The sequence below is a fragment of the Rattus norvegicus genome, chromosome 13 (genome assembly GCF_021556685.1).
Source record: "Rattus norvegicus strain SHRSP/BbbUtx chromosome 13, alternate assembly SHRSP_T2T, whole genome shotgun sequence".
Lineage (NCBI taxonomy): Eukaryota > Metazoa > Chordata > Mammalia > Rodentia > Muridae > Rattus > Rattus norvegicus.
Window position 1 is genome coordinate 70,663,399 of NC_141546.1, and position 16,846 is coordinate 70,680,244.

The following is a 16,846-nucleotide window of genomic DNA, read 5'->3' on the forward strand; positions in this document are numbered from 1 at the left end:
ACACCCCTGAATACTGAAACGATACTTAGTGAAAGCACTTGCTTTTTTTGATGCTCCAGCCAGGCTAATTCGGCCTTTGTCTTCTCCTTTAAGGCCTTTTCTCGGAGACGCAGAAGTGAGCACTGGTGAGCTGCACGCACTTCCTCTTCCTTCATATACTGTCGCACCATCTCCATAGTGAACTTGGAAAAGCTATCCTGTCCTCCTGAGAATGGCATGCTCAGCTCCTAAAGTGCACGATTTATTTCAAAATTGTTAGTATTTAACTTCATTCAAAAAAGTTACATATTTGTAAAAAGTAAATTATAAAAGATAAGGTGGCACCACATGCCTATAGTTCCAGAGACTAAAACATGAGGACTGCATGAACACATGTTTGAGACCAGCCTGAGGAACACGGTGAGATTTCACCTCAGAAAGAAAGGAATAAAAAAGAAATAAAGCAAATAAGCATTTTATAAATTATCTACCATATAAGAAAATATTGCTCAAAAAAGAGAGAGGAAGTGAAATTCATCTAAAAAATTGAGCATTTTTTTAACGAACAATTATTGCAAGGCATGCACTGTACCAGGAAACACAGCAGGGTAACCTTTGTCCCTGTTTTCCATTAAACATACAATTTGGAAATACTTTAAATGGATGAAATGAAAAGCTATAAATAATATTGGTTGAGATCTTATTATAACTAGTAAGTTTATATTCTATTTTGTTTAAACAACCAAGTCAGATTTTACATGTATAACACAAATCTGATGTTGGGAAATTTTTCTGATAGTTGCCAACTATATAACTAGTATTTATATAAGTGTATTCATACCTTTGGAAAACTATGGCTGTGACCATTTACCCCGAGTAAAAACATACCTTGGTAGAACACAGTGTAGTCTTGTCTGGGGAAGCATCTTCATCAGAGTCGTCATGATGGCCTCTTTTCTTTTCCATGTTAAATCTGCGATGACTCTCAGAAGGTAGTAAAGATCGAAAAGACTTTTCTTCTATTTCATCTTCTGTCATAGATTCATCAAATTTCAGGGAGTATTCTGTTGCAATAGAAGTTGAATCTAACAGAATGGAGAAAATCATCATAATTCTTTTACAGGAGAAGGAAGTGTGACATAGAGTCCCACATAACCCAGGCTAGCCTTTAATTCCTGATCCTCCTGCCTCTTCCTCCAAAGTGCTGGGCTCACAGGTGTGCCACCCTATATGCCATCACATCTAGTTTATGCTATCTGGTGCTGCACATCAAACCCAGGTCTTAGTGCAGGATAGGCAAGCAAGATTCCACCTGAGCCATATCCTCAGTCCCATACCTAATCGGTATAATTCTCCTCAGTAGCATTAAATAGAACCCCTTTGCCCTCACTGAGACAATTCTATATAAATTCTCACAACTGTACCTAGCAATTTAGAGGAAAAATTCAATATCTTCCAGACAAGAAAAAACTCTCTTAAAATGCCTAGAAATGCTAGAATAAGAGATGTGCTAATCCTGCCTCTCACAGGCTACAGAACTCAGGCGAGCTGGCCCTACCCCTCTCCTGCTGCAGCACTCAAGAGGCCCCGTACTTTACCTGGGCAGCACAGAAGAGCTGACCCTGGGGGTGGGGAGTGCAGACAACTGGCCCTCAGACTTGAAACCAGTCTGTCTTATGGTGGCACGGGCAAGGGAGCGATGCCCTCTTCCCTTCCCTTGCCCCTCACCACCTGTGTCATACAGAAGAGCTGACCCAAAGGTCACGAGAACGAGAGGGCTGGGCCGGCCCTCGCCTGCTGCAGCACTCAAGAGAGCAGACCCTGCACCTCGCCTGGGCAGCACAGCAGAGCTGGCCTGAGGGCATGGGAGCAGGGGAGATGACTCTGCCTCTTGCCAGCTGCAGCACTGGATGAGCTTAGCTGCAGAAGTGCTGGAGAGCTCACTGGTGGCATGGGTGACGGACAGCTGGCAGGCTGGCCAGCTCAGTGACCACCCAGGCCCAGATCCAGGGCTCCGAGTTGGCTCATCCCAACATCTATGAGGCTGGCGCATGTGAAGGGGACAGACAGTCCTCTGCAGATGCAAAGCTGCAGGATCTCCACAACACAGGGCAACAACAGGATTCCTAAAGAGTCCCAGTGAGGATCCAGCATTGATAAATTAGCAGAAGCCAGAGGCCTCGAACCAAACCAATGACTCACTCTAATGAATGTTTGCAAGCAAAGAAGTGTGGACAAAAGGGTGTATCATGGGACATACTAGGACACACTACAACTTCCACAACAAGATTTTTTTTTCTTTTGTGGGGAGGTAACAAGGGGTGGGTACAAAGGGACAGGGAGATGAGTGGGATTGGGATGCCTGATGTGGAAGTCACAAAGAATAAAAAGTTAAATAATAATAAAGAAATATGTTAAAGATTAATATATTTCATACTTAAAGAGCAATTACAGATCAATTAGGAAAGCCCTATTATACAAAGTTTATGACTAGATGCATAACAAAGAAAATGACAAGAGAAAAAAAGTTTATAAACATTTACATTTTAGCAAAGAAAAGTTAAGTTATCCTACTGCTGAACACACTTAGGATACACAACTTTAATGACTCAAACTGGATCTAACCTGAAACATCTTTTCTGTGGTCTAGGTTTCATAGTTCCAGAAAAATACTGTGCAAGCTGTAAGGGAAGGAAGCCATTACACCACCCTACCCAGCGCCAACACCTGTGAACCATGACAATGACCAGCGAGTCAAAATGTGCATCCAGGTGCAGCACTCGTGTGTTGGTGGGAACTGACAGTTGTCTAGCCAGGCTTAAGGTCTACTTAGCAGGATGGAGCTCATGCCTGCTACTGGAAACATGGCACTTCCTGGGATGAGTGAGGTTATGAACCTTAGAAAAGTAAACTACCCCCTCTCTTCTAGACCAGCATAATTCCTTATCACATTCTAAATCTATCCAGTTTCTTTTTTTTTTTTTTGGTTCTTTTTTTCGGAGCTGGGGACCGAACCCAGGGCCTTGCGCTTCCTAGGTAAGTGCTCTACCACTGAGCTAAATCCCCAGCCCCCCAGTTTCTTATTTACCCAGATTTCACAAAGCAAGCTGCCCACAAACTGATTGCTGGTAAAACACCCGAGAGCCAAGTGTCTACAGAACTTACTCTCAGAAGAGCGTGCCCTCTACGTGCAGAGAAGCTACATGGTTGTGGGACTGAAACTGTGCCACTCCATGAAAGGAGCTCTATCAGAAGCTCACTGAACTTACAACTCACAGACTCAGCTTCTAGTAGCCAGTGAAACGCGGCTTTGACTTGAAATCAGATCTTTTCTTAGAGGAAAGTTCTCCTTCCGGAGAGGCAAATGAAGGCCATGTGGGCTCCCTTTTAAAACATGAACCTGGTTGGCAGGGGTGGCACACACCTTTAATCCCAGCACTCGGGAGGCAGAGGCAGGTGGCCAGCCTGGTCTACAGAGTCCCAGGACAGCCAGGGCTACACAGAGAAACCATGTTTCAGAAAAACAAAAACAACAACAACAACGAAACCCACATGAACCTGTTTGTCATCCATGAAAAGACAACAGTTGTGCCGGAAGACAGCTACCTAGAATGCAGATGAATGGTGTGTGGGAACATGCTTCAAACCTACCATGCTGGGAAACATCTCATGCTCCAAAACCGCAAAAAATGGCTCTTCTCTCTTCTTCCTGCTATTGGTAGTTCTGGATATTAATTTTTCCCCCACAGGGTCAAAATATACCTGACTGAGATTGCAAGTGGAAAAATAGGGCTTAAGTATTGGTAGTTTTTCTAGTTCCATTTATGTGTGAATTGTTCATATAAATCCAGGGATGTAACACACTAATGTAAGTGAGAATGTCTCAGCCATTCAACTTTATAACAATTATAAATAAATATAAAAGTAGTCCGGACAATGCCAATGCTCTCACTGGTGTAAGCGGGTGGGTAGGATAGTTGCCACCTTGGCCTGAAGCGAAGTGGTAGCCTTCATGATTTGCTAACTGCCCAGGGACCGTTCTTCTCCCTTTCGGAGAACACAGCCTCAGACACGCTAATGACCCATCCCTCCAACTGTACAAGTCTGCTCTCCCCTTTTACTGTATCCTGCCTACAGACCGGCACTGTCTCTGCTGGCAACTACTCTTGCCTTCTCTCTCCTCCTCTCCCTTCTCCTGAAGCTCCCCTCTACGATACATGTTGGCAAGGCTGGGACATGGATGGTGGTTAAGAACACTTGCTTCCTTTCCAGAGGACCCGACTTTGATTCTCAGCCACATAATGACTCACGAACATCTATTCCAGTATTAGCGGATTCGATGCCCACCTTGGGCCTCTGCCAGCACCAAGCACACATGTGGTACAAAGACATACATGCAAGCAAAACACTCACACACATAAAAACTCTAAAATAATAAAAATAGGGATTGGCTGAGAATTTTCTAATCCTTCAAGATTTGGTGCCTTTTTTTCTTAATAATTCCTTCAAGTTCCTGTAAGCAGTAAGGAGAGACAAACACCACTTTGGTAATAACCTCTTAAGATAAATGTGTAAACCACATTAATTACTATTCTCCAGATAAAACCACAAGCCAGGAGAATATAGTTTCGCAATAAAGCAATGGCCTAGCATGCGTAAGGCCCTGAGTTCAAATTCTAGCAGCACAACAGCAGCGAAGAAGTCAGTGTGTGAGTTTAATAGACTTATTTGCCACTTTGTTCCCAGGACGTTCGTTGTTCCTCCAGTTTTGCATGTGCATACAAGGGAAGTTACCTTTCTCGTCAGGAAGAGACGGAATACTATCACTTCGTAGAGAATCATCTGCAGCCGTCTGAAGTTGTTCATCAATTGAAGTCTCCATCTTCTCACCATGAAATTTCTTCTCATTTTCCTTACTAGGTGGAACTGAAGGGCTTTCCTGTCGGCTGCTACCACTACTACTTCTGTATATACAGATGTTACAGAAACAAACAGAGAGAAAAGAAAATGAATAACAACTTCAAAGTAAACTAATTCAGCCAAAGGATTGTGCTTTATACTCAAGTTATAAACTGAAGGCAGACAGACATTCTATAACGCACACAGAAGGATCAGGAGAGGTTGTTTTCCTGGAAATACAACAGACAACCACTATTCACAGGTTACTACACCTATTTCATTTCATGGTCACATTTTTGGGTTAAAAGGAGGCTTCCGCTCACTATTTTCCATTTTCTTTCACAAATACTGTGATTTATCACTAATTGTACTACTGGAACTGTTCTTGATAAACTACCTAAACTTCTCATTTTAAATTCATAAATTGCTTTTTTTCCTCTAAAAATATCAGACAGTGCTGCTCTTTTCTTTTTCTGTTTTTTCTTTTCTTTTTCTTTTTTTGACAGGTCTCATGCAGCCCATGCTGGCCTTACACCTGATATACAGTCAAAAGGTGAGTCTGAACTTCTGACTACACCCAAGCACTGGGACTACAGGCTCCAGGCTCCACAGCTGATTTTATGTGGTGCCAGGGACTGAGCTCATGGTCTTGTAAATGCTAGGCCAACCCTAACAGGTCATCTACAGACTCTGTACCTTCTTTAAAAACCTTTATTTGCTTTAAATTAAACAAGTAAAAAAACCACTATCTTGGGTACTCTGTATAAAGGACATTTACGGAAAGCTCTCTTTTCTTATATCCCATGATTCTACCCTTAATTATTTTTTTCTTTCTACCTACAGAGCTAAGTTTTCCTGTATTTATTTCACTTGCTTTTAATTTTTATCTTTCCTTAAAAGCCTGCCTTTCCCTATGGTGCACCTGAGAGCTGTAACTGCCACTGGATGACTACAATCAGAGGACAGTAACTTGTGCTCATAAGGGTGGGAGAAGACGTTACGCTCCTGGGGGAAAGTACTGACACTTCGGAAAGGAGTTTGGCAATTCGTGACAAAGTTTGAGTTTTTCAGAAACTAAACAAAATAAAACATTTATCACAGGATTCAGTAGTTCTTAAACATACACTCGTAAAATATGAAAACATACATCTACACAAAAGCTTGATTATTAATGCTCCCAGCAGAATTATTCATTATACCCCAGAAGCAGAAACAAGTAGCAATGGCTGTTTGCTGACAGACAAAATGTAACATATGTATGCATAGAATGTGATTTGACAGTGTTAATACAGTCATGATACACACTATGACATAGATGAGCCCAGAAAACATGTGAACTTTAAATAGTCACAAGAAACCTGAGTGGCCCAATAAAACTCTCAATCATGTGAATGGCTGCATTGAGTACAAACTTTAAAAAAAGAAAAAGTCACCCTGGTTATCACACAAGTGAATAAGAAACCCAACAGTCCACCATAGTAACCTAATGGCCTACGGGAAGTACCAGTGATGGTAGCATTCAGCTAAGGTTAAAAAGGAAACACGTCGTGTCAGTCATCGTAAATAATCAATACCTGTTGTGCTTATCATGTATTACTTCCAAGTTCTTAGCTCTTTAATTGAGGCTTTATTATACTTGATGATATGGTTATTCCACCACTAGAAATGCTGGAAAGGCACCTGTAAAATCTACTCAGAAGGCTGAACCATAACTGAGAAATACAGACATTAATAGTGTGCCAGTATGCTTGCAATCCCAATTATAGCCACTCAGGAGCACATAGTGAGACCACAATCTCAAAGGAGAAGGAAAAAGAAGAAAGAGGGAGGGAAAGAGAGACAAAGATGAGGAAGAGAAAAGATGAAAAAGAAAAAAGGATATCAGTGTGGAAATGTGCAATAAACCGGGCTTTAGAACCAGATATATCAAGGCTCAAATCCTTAGTGTGTGTGTGTGTGTGTGTGTGTGTGTGTGTGTGTGTGTACAAGCATGTGTCCACGTGTATGTACCAGTGTTTTGTGAGTACACAGACATGCAGGCAAGAAGAGCACAGATGCAGTGCTGGGCTCTAAGTCCAGTCCTTAGGACTGTGCAGAGTCACTCTGGACCACTGAGCCATCTCTCTAGCTCCTTAGTTGAAGTCTTAGTGTGTCCAGGGGTCTCGGTTCCCTTCACTAATCTAACCACACCACTGTCTGACTTAAGAGGTTGCTGAGTATAACATGTAAGAGAAACAACCTATAAAATGTCCACGTTACTATGCTCTCAAGGGATAGCAGCTGTATTATCACACAGACAAACTCAAAAGGACTGGCACTTTGAAGGCCAGGCATCATTCACTTTATGACAACAAAATTTAAAAGGAAAAAGCCATGCTTAGAGGGTTTATCAGAGTTCCCCACACTGCACTGCGGAAAGCCTTCCTCACCTCTGATAATCCTGACTCCTGTATCTTGAAGACTCAGAATAACTATCACGGGAAGGGGAATACTTCTGTCGCTTTGAGTCCAGAGTCCCTTCTTTACTCTGGGAGAGTGAAGCAGACTGACTTATCCTAAAAACAAACAAAACCAAACCAGATTAAGCATTGGGTCTCCAGTAGGATAAAGATTTTAAGTGCTGCTTAACAGTAACAGAACAAAGAATCTTGAATACATAAAAATTACAAAATAAGTGTTAGAAAATATTTGAGAACTCAAACATAGAAAAGGACATATAATACCAAGAATACACTCGCTAATCATTCCTAGTCTCAATAAAGAAAAAAATCTATGAAGTAGAGACAGTTAAAACATTATTTAAGGACCCCACCACCACCACCCATACACACACACACACAAAGCATCAGGGTGCGGTGGCAAATGCCTTTAAGCCCAGAACTTGGGAGGCAGAGGCAGATGGATCTCTGAGTTTGGGGACTGATCTACAGAGTGGGTCTCAGTCTTAGAAAAACAAAACAAAATGAAAGAAAAAACCCAAAACACCCCAAACAACAGAAACAAACAAACAAAACAAAAACAAAAACAACCCACAAAGCTTGTAGTAATGTCTCCTATTTGTAATCTCTGCACTTGGGAGGAGGAAATCCGAGGACTGCCATAAGGTCTCCACAGCACAGTCTACACTGACGCTGAGTTCCAGGCCAGACTGACTCACAGTATAAGACGCTGAAAAAAGTCTTACACACACACACACACACACACACACACACACACACACACACACACACGACTGCGCACGGTGACTTACACTGGCTTTCAGCCCAGTCTACATAATAAGCCCCAGGCTAGCCAGGGCAACAAAGTAAGACTTAGTCTTGAAAACTTTTCTTCAGATGACTTCACTATTTCTAGAGCAGAGCACAGGACACTAACATCTGCAAGGCCCCACCCTGCTTGTCCTACACCACTTTCCTCTTTGCCGTCTTCTTCCAGTCACACCGGCCTTTTCTGTTTTGAATTCCTCTTAAACATGTTGTGTTCCTGTTTTGAATCTGACTATTTACCTCCTTTATATCACCTATTCCTTATTTACTATATCCCATTACAAGCCTTCTTGCTCTCCTGGCCTTCTGCTATTTAAAATCCAGTAGTGCATACCTCTGAAGCATGCTTCTTTTACAACACTTACCTATGTTTATAAAGTTTTCATCTACTTAACTGAGTATCTGACAAATGTTCCTCTTCCAATTGGACGGCATATCCATAATTGTATTCTCTATACCCAAAACGGTGCATAAAACAAAAGGTAGCTCATTGCATATTTCTGAGTGGCTGCACACTCACCTATCTGTCTCAGCTTTGGTCCTCAGTTGTTTCATGAAGTCTGGAAAATGCTGCCGCTGGTGATCGTACAGCGTTGCCAGGGGAACTCCAGAAGTCGTGATGGCATCTGCCAGGTGTGTTCGAGTTAGTTCTGCCATCTAAGTGTGAACACAGCAAACAGCAAAAGGAGACTCTAGAAGGCGGTCACAGGAGAGCTGCAAAGGAGCGCAACGCTGGAAAGACCACTGAGCTGTGGCTGGCCAGACCGCTCCTCAGACAAAGGCTGCCTGCCAAGCTGGAGGACCCGAGTTTGATCTCGGAGACCCACAAGGTAACAGGAGAGAAGCATCTCCTTCAAGTTGTCCCCTGACTTCACTCAAACTCACCTGCCCTCTCCCCAAAACAAACAAATAAATAACGTGATCTTAGTGGGGCTTTGCTCAGAGTCTCTACGTCAAAGACTGCATCGTAGGTGTTAGACACCCATGACTGGCAAGAACTCAGTTACTCAGGATGCCTCAGTGAAGGCTCCAGAGGCTCTCACCTCACAGATCTGCCGAGCTGCATCTGTGGTGAGGCGTGCGGTCTCCGACTGCTGAGCCGCTATTTTACAGGTGGCATCCTGGAGGACTTCGGTCACTTCTCTTTGTGATTTAACCACCTGCTGCAAAGATTCTGCATGGACCTGGAAAGAAATGCTTAGGATTTAGTCTTCCTCCCTGTAACTCAATTTTAACTTACAGATTTGTTTCATGGACCAAATACTTGATAAAAAATACACGTGGCTATAGCCTAGATTTCATTATCTACCACCTTTCTTTTTAACTCTTATAAGCTTAGTGAGTTCTACAGTGAAATTTTTAAATATAAAGTTTTATGTTTAAAAAACCAACATCTGCCACAAAATGAATTACCTGAGCTGCTTTGTTCCGGGTTTCTTCTAACTGTCTCTGACAGTCCAGAGCCTCTTGTTCAGCTTTTAGCTTCAATAAAGCCATATCTCTTTCATGACGTTGCTGCTGTGCCTTTCAATTAAAAGTGATCAAACATTAATTCTTCAGCATTAAAATGTCTTGATACAGTTGCTACAGTAAACACATTCCTTTGCTCCCTAGCTTCCCTCCTTTTTTCTTCAAATAGATCCTTTATGGACCAAGCTGGCCTCGAACTGACAGGCCAGCTGTCTGTTTCCTGTAGAGATAGGGTTGCAAACATGAGCCACCGCCTGAGGCTCCCAGTGTTGTTTCTGATGTAAGTGATGGACGGGGACAACAAGAGCCTAGAGGAGAGGTAGGAAATCTAAAGTCATCAGACACCTTACCATTTACCAGCAGGACTTAGTGGCCATCTGCCATTTATCACTATTTCTATAAGAAATTTTATGAGAATACCAAAAGCTGGTCAGAAAGCGAAAACTAGACCATCTAACTCTTTGATTTTTATTAAAATTATACATGTATAACTAAGAACCATGCCTCATTTCTCATCATTTTGACTTTGCCTTTGACGGAGTAATTCCATTTAAAATGTTGCCTCTATGAAGGTCTCCTTTTGGTTTAAAAAAAAAAAATCCTTTCTGACACCATCATTCCATACAATGTTAACTCAAAAGTATACAATGTTCCATTTCTTCTGGAGTGGTACTAAATAAATAGCATGGTTCTCTATAGGTGGTTAGCCTATACATGAAGTTATATAATGCCATGAACAGATTTGGGATTTCCAGCATTATCATGTAGCATGGAAAAAGAAATCTGTGTAAATGTGGGCATGCACGTGAGTGTATGCAACTGTCTCATATTGTAAAGGGGTTCAGGAGTCCTGCGTACCTTGACTAAGTAAACACAGTGTTACCCCGGTACTGTGACAGTATGAAGTCCCTAGCTGTTTTCAAATATGGCCTGTGAAGCACAGAAAGGGACTGATGCCTGCTTCGTTAAGGACTGCCAGACTCCATGGTCAGTGTGGTCTGTCCACTGCAATGAGGCCAATTATTCAGTGGTAAACCACTTTAGAGAACAGTATGGGAGGTTTTCACTACGTTACAGATGCTTATATGTGATTCAAGCAATAATCCTCGGTATTTATGCAAGCAAAATGAAAATATGTTGTATATCAACCAACAGGAAAATCCATGGATAATTAGAACCTACTTACTAACCACTGGTTTATTACTAGGAAAAATACAATGGCATAGATGAACCTTAGCTTTACATTGAATAAAATAAACAAAATACAACAGAGTTAGAAATAAACATGAATATGTATAAAATTCTGGAAGAGTCAAAAATAAACCATAGCATAAGAAAACAGACTGAATACTCCTCTGGGAATTAACAGGAAGTGGGAATAGGTCAAGATGAGAGAGTTTTCTATTGATTAGATGGTTGTTATGGAGGAATATACATTAATCAAAACTGCACACCTGAAATCCGTATTTTTTTAATTGAATGTAATACCTAAGTAAAATAAAAATGGTGTACTCCTTAGAGCTTCCACGAAGGAGAACACTGATAAACCTCTGGCCAGGAGGAGCTACAGTGCACTCTCTCCTTGTTTTATAAAACATCTGATCTCAGAAATGGTTAGTTGGTTTGTTTGTTTAGGTCAAATAAAGCATCAGAAATCACATACAGTGGGGACAGAAAGACCATCCAGCAAGTAAAGCTGCGTGCTGCTTGGCCCTACAACCTGAGTTCAATCTCCAAGACCAACAGTGTGGAAAAAGTGATTTCCAAGAGGTATCCTCTGAGCTCCAGAGACTACACACATACAACAAACAAATACATCTTAATAAATAATAACAAATATTAGAAAAACAACAGCCCAGACAAACCTAATCATTTCCATCAAGAAAGAAAAAGATGACTGTTATCACTAATCTTCATTAATTCAATCATTAATTTTCAGTCATTAAAACAATATAAAACATGAAAAACCAAGAATGTGAAATTGTGCTAGCATTCTCCTGCCACACACTCTATTTTCAATTCTCTTGGTGGTGAAAATTTTTTGGTTTGTTTGGTTTGGACTTTGAGGAAGGGTCTGGTTACAGAACCCCAGTTGACCTTAAATTCCTGATCATCCTTATTCAGCTTCCCAAATGATTAGAAGACTGCAAGCATGCACTACCGAATCGAGCGTCAGGGTTCTTTTTAGTAATCCATGTGATAGCTTTTCTTCCATTTTTTATAGGCACTATACAGACTATCTTTAATTCTCCTGGAAGTTTGAATTTATTTATTTATTTATTTATTTATTTATTCATTCATTCATTCATTTATTTATGAGACAGGGTTTCTCTGTATGTAGTAGTCTCAGCTGTTCTGGAACTTGCTACATAGACCTTGCTGGTCTTGAACTCACAGAGATATTCTTGCCTCTGCCTCCTGAATGCTGATATTAAAGATAGCACCACAATGTCTGGCTTGAAAGTTTTGTTTTGCTTTGTTTTTTAAACAAACGAAACTCATTACAGGTAATTCTAAACACAAAGAAAAGAAGAAAACCACAAGGAAAAAAATTAGGAAAATTCAACCAATACCTTTATGATCTGAGCCAGAGATACGCTCTCCTGCTGGGCGAGTGAAATGCCTCTAACTCTTTCCACATCGGACAGCTGACGCACTGACTCCTCGATGGCACTGAGGTAACTGAGCTCTGCAGCCATGCGATGCTGAAGGCCAGCAGGAGAGAAACGCTTGGGACCTGGGGGACAGGGGTATCGCTAAATCAAAAGGTTCACACAAAACAACAGTACCAGCTCTCATGTTATCAGCACGTAACAAATCTACCTTTTCTTTGTACTAAAGACAGTAACTTATCGATATATTGTATTTTAACAGTTACTTCTTTTCTTCTCTTATGGGTGTGTGTGTGTGTGTGTGTGTGTGTGTGTGTGTGTGTGTGTGTGTATTACATGCCTACAAATAGAATCTAATATTATTTGGGCGATGAATTTTGACTAATGCTGGCAACATGGGAAAAAATGAAGACTGTTGAACTCATGCTTTTGAACATTTAATTTCTACACAACTTTTGTTTAATACTTCATATAAACTTGAAGTAACATTTCCCCATCACTTGGTTTGCTGTTTTTCTTGTTAGTTTCTAACTCTCTTTTGACTATGGTTTCATGTACCCCAGGCTGACCTTCTAACTCACTCGGTGGCCTAGGAGAGGTGTTTGCATCTGGCATGTGACTTACATGGTGCCCGGTAAACCCAGGTTAGGCCAGCACTCCACGAGCTGAGCTACACCTGACCCTTTACTTTTAAACTTTTACCTGTATGAGTCTCTTACCTGGTGTTGAAGTCATCTCTGTTTTATTCACATCAGTGAAAGCTGCAGTGGGCTTAAATCCAGCTGTAGTTGGAGGTACTATGACTGAGGACTTAGACCTTTCTAAAGAAGTCCCTGGAAGGTCAAACTGTAACAATTTCTGTGAACTCGGAGATAGGGGCGAAGTTGGAGTCTTCTGAGATCTTCCCTTGTCTGATGAGCCACTAGAAGTTTTTTGCATAAAGACATTAGAGAAACTGCTCCAAGAAGCAGCTAAACAGTAAGAATAACAAACATTTCCTCTTTACCAACATGAATTAGCTTCACCAATACTAGCTATGACTATGACGGGGGGCGGGGGGGGGGATACCATCAATCATTTACTCAGCATAGTTGATTGGATTGCATGAACACTTCTCTAGTTGCTGGATACACAGCGTTGAACAAGCTAAGTAAACCACCCCTAAATGAAATAGTGAGGTAACTTACTGACAGCACTGAACAAGTCACGTACACCACAGCTCATTCACTCCACTATGACACAAAAGCTAAGACAGCCATTATACACTAATGAAAATATAACGATGTAAAAACTTCAGAAACAAATATTAAAGCATGTGTCTCAAGTAAAATATCATTTCGTGTTTAAATTTCTTTAAAGCCACAATTCTTTAATTTCTCTATTAAACCAAAGGTCATAGCAAAAAGTTATTTTCATATTGTCATCTCCAAATACTTAATATGTTTACTTATCCGTACTGAATTTTTTAATTCTGTAACACTGAGTTTTTCTTAAGTTCACATAACTGACTAACAACTCTTAAGGCACAACACAACACAAAATACATCTCATTCATGTTTACTTGTATGAATATCTGCTTGATGAAAAAATAAGAGATTCTCTACAAAGTATTTAGCACAATTAACACTGTTGTTTTTTGTTGTTTTTGTTGTTTGTTGTTTTCCGAGTGTAGCCTTGGCTGTCCTGTAACTCAATTTGTAGACTAGAGTGGCCTGGAACTCACAGAGATCCACCTGCCTGTCTCCCAAGCACTGGGCTAAGGCATGCACCACCACACCTCATGCAATTAAGACATTTTTAATACACTAAAATAGGTTTGTTTTTAGCTTCTGAAAAAGATGTGATGGATTTCAAAGGCAAAAACTATGCCTACCTTGAAAAGATGAGTAAAAGTAGTTTTGAGAAAGCACTGACTGGCTCACCAAGATCTCTAACAGAGGAATCAGAGAGTGTTAACAGTAGTGCCCCTCCACACACGGAGGGGATATGTTCTTAGTACCTCCAATAGATACCAGAAACCTTAGGTGGCACCAAAACCTGATATACACTATTTACATACACACATGTCCAATGCCTTTCCTGTACATTAAAAATTTATTTTATGTGTATGTGTACCTGAGTGTATGTTTCTGTAGGACCTGGTGCAGGAGTCTGAGGTGACTAAAAGGGGGGCCCTGGATTCCCTGGAACTGGAGTTAGAGTTAGTTAAGAGCAACAATATGGCTGTTAAGAACCACACCTCGGTCCTCTGGAGGAGAGCACTGAGTGCTCTTAGCCGCTGAGCCACCTCTCCAGCCTAACTCTTCCACTTTACTTGTTATCTGCCACCCAGTGCGGCTGCCAATGTTGAAGTCTGAGGTGCTGCAGTAAAACTAGTGTGACTTCTTTAATCGTCCTCATAATTCCAGGAATAAGGATTTCTCATGTAGCTCTCTGCTACACAACGTCAGCATACAATCTTTTCCATTCTTTTTTTTAACCTTCCACTTAAAAGAAGTGTTTTTAGCACATGCAAATTGGCACCATTACTACCCATTGATTGGAGTCCACTATTAAACAAAGAAAGGTTTAATTAAACTCAGACACAGAAACAGCACTCAAAGAGATGAGCTGCGTGGAGGATGGGCCCGAATCCTATGCTCAGAACGTTATTACTTTAAAGAAAGAAGTCACTTATTTCTACGATTCCCCATATAATATTTTACAACAACAGCTGACCATAACTGAGCCATGGAGAGCAAAACAATGCACAGGAGACTACAGTTAATTTGATTTATAGTATATAAAATGAATTCTTATTTTGAATTCTACCACATCAAACAAAACAAAGGACTCTATTACTCACTGTGTAATTTTACAAGGGGAATTTGTATTTGCTTTGCAGAGAAGATTCACTTAGACTGCCATTCCAAAAAGACAAGTTCTCAGTGTTCTCAAATACATTAAAATGTTTTTTTAATTATATTCCTCCTGTACAAGGTTCAAGCTATTTTATCCATTGTGAATCTACACAGATGAAGGGCAAGATACAGAGTCCAGTATGGAGTATCTATTAACCTTACTTAGATGTCATCTTCTAAAATGCATAGCTTTATGGATTTTGTCAAATTAAGTCAGAGTATCTTTTGCAGAAAGTTAAACTTTTATGAATCCTGAATTCAGTACCAAAGCAATTAAAATTTAGGCTCAAATGTAGCCAAAGGAGTGGACTCAGATCCTTAAGCTTGACAGCAAGCTTACGTCCTCCTGACACAACTCACAGGTGCTAGACTTGATGTTTAACAAAATGGAGATTTCATGTGGACACATGAGCAGTAACTGCACAGAAAGCAACCTTATTGCAAGCAACAGGCTAAGTGCATGTGACAGGAGAGAAAAAGAGGTAAAAATTATGTTCCTTACAAGTCTGACATCCTGAACTCAATCTCATAATCTGTATCTTTAAAAAAACAAAAATGCATGTGTCCCTATGGCATGGTGGGCATCTTTTGGGTATGTGCCCAAGAGTGGTATAGCTGGATCTTCAGGTAGAACTATTTCCAATTTTCTGAGGACCCTCCAGATTGATTTCTAGAGTGGTTGTACCAGTTTGCACTCCCACCAGCAATGGAGGAATGTTCCTCTTTCTCCACATCACCGCCAACATTTGCTGTTACTTGAGTTTTTGATCATAGCCATTCTGATTGGTGTAAGGTGAAATCTCACGGTCATTTTGATTTGAATTTCCTTGATGACTAAGAACTTTGAACATTTCTTTAAGTGCTTCTTGACCACTCAAGATTCTTCTGCTGTGAATTCTCTGTTTAGCTCTATACTCCATTTTTTAATTGGGTTATTTGGTGGGTTTGGAGGTTAACTTCTTAAGTTCTTTATATATTTTGGATATTAGACCTCTGTCAGATGTAGGGTTAGTAAAGATCTTTTCCCAATCTGTAAATTGCTGATCTGTCCTACTGACTACGTCCTTTGCCTTACCGAAGCTTTAAAGTTTCATGAGGTCCCATTTATCAAATATTGATCCTAGTTGCCTGAGCCATTGGTGTTCTGTTCAGGAAATTTTCCTCTGTGCCAATGAGTGGGCACAGCTGATGGATGAAGCAAAACGGTGGGTGCTGGGTTTCACTGAAGCACGGGGACACCCCTGTTCGTGTGGGAAAGCTGAGGCTGGTGTTCCCTGACCCCTGGACACCTAGTTACCGCCAGAGTACAGGCTGAAGACCTGTCTAGCCTGGGGTCAGAGGAAGAGCAGCAGCTTAGGTCATCAATGACTGTCCTTAGATTGGCAGGCAGTTGTCTGAAAGCGCAGAGAGGCCATCTACAGGAGACTTAGGTGAAGGCCTGCTCCATGCTCTTCATGGCGGTGGTAGATGAAAGAGAGTCTTCGGTTCCATACTGTCTACTGGTTGTTCCTCAGGAAAGATGGATGCGCACCATCTGAGGGTGGACCAGAGGTTAAACACCCTCTGTAGGGAGGAATGTCGGAGCTGGAGCTTATTGGCTAACCCTCAGGGCCTCTAGGTACCTCACTGGTATGGAGAACTCATGCTCCCTCATGTGGGAATGTGGCATGTGCTCCAGGCCACAGCTATGTGGGTTCATTTCTGGGTCTTCAATTCTATT

General features: G+C 41.1%; 1 protein-coding gene and 1 long non-coding RNA gene across 10 annotated transcripts in view; one reads left to right on the forward strand and one right to left on the reverse strand.

The window, feature by feature from the left end:
• The window catches only part of LOC120096287 (uncharacterized), a 38,852-nt gene extending 36,102 nt beyond the window's left edge, over nucleotides 1-2,750 (forward strand). Inside the window, exon 5 of the long non-coding RNA XR_015636048.1 lies at nucleotides 2,630-2,750. This is a non-coding gene — a long non-coding RNA (uncharacterized LOC120096287). The remainder of the gene's footprint in view (nucleotides 1-2,629) is intronic.
• Cep350 (centrosomal protein 350) overlaps nucleotides 1-16,846 on the reverse strand; it is a 140,297-nt gene that overhangs the window by 50,013 nt on the left and 73,438 nt on the right. For 5 of the 9 annotated variants that reach the window (XM_087579988.1, XM_087579990.1, XM_087579987.1 and 2 more), the window contains 9 exon segments: nucleotides 12,946-13,148; nucleotides 12,188-12,351; nucleotides 9,558-9,668; nucleotides 9,188-9,328; nucleotides 8,665-8,801; nucleotides 7,308-7,433; nucleotides 4,774-4,943; nucleotides 868-1,064; nucleotides 43-227 (listed from right to left, as the gene is read on the reverse strand). In XM_087579988.1, the coding sequence (XP_087436114.1) occupies nucleotides 43-227; nucleotides 868-1,064; nucleotides 4,774-4,943; nucleotides 7,308-7,433; nucleotides 8,665-8,801; nucleotides 9,188-9,328; nucleotides 9,558-9,668; nucleotides 12,188-12,351; nucleotides 12,946-13,148 (1,434 nt within the window). 9 annotated transcript variants of the gene reach the window in all.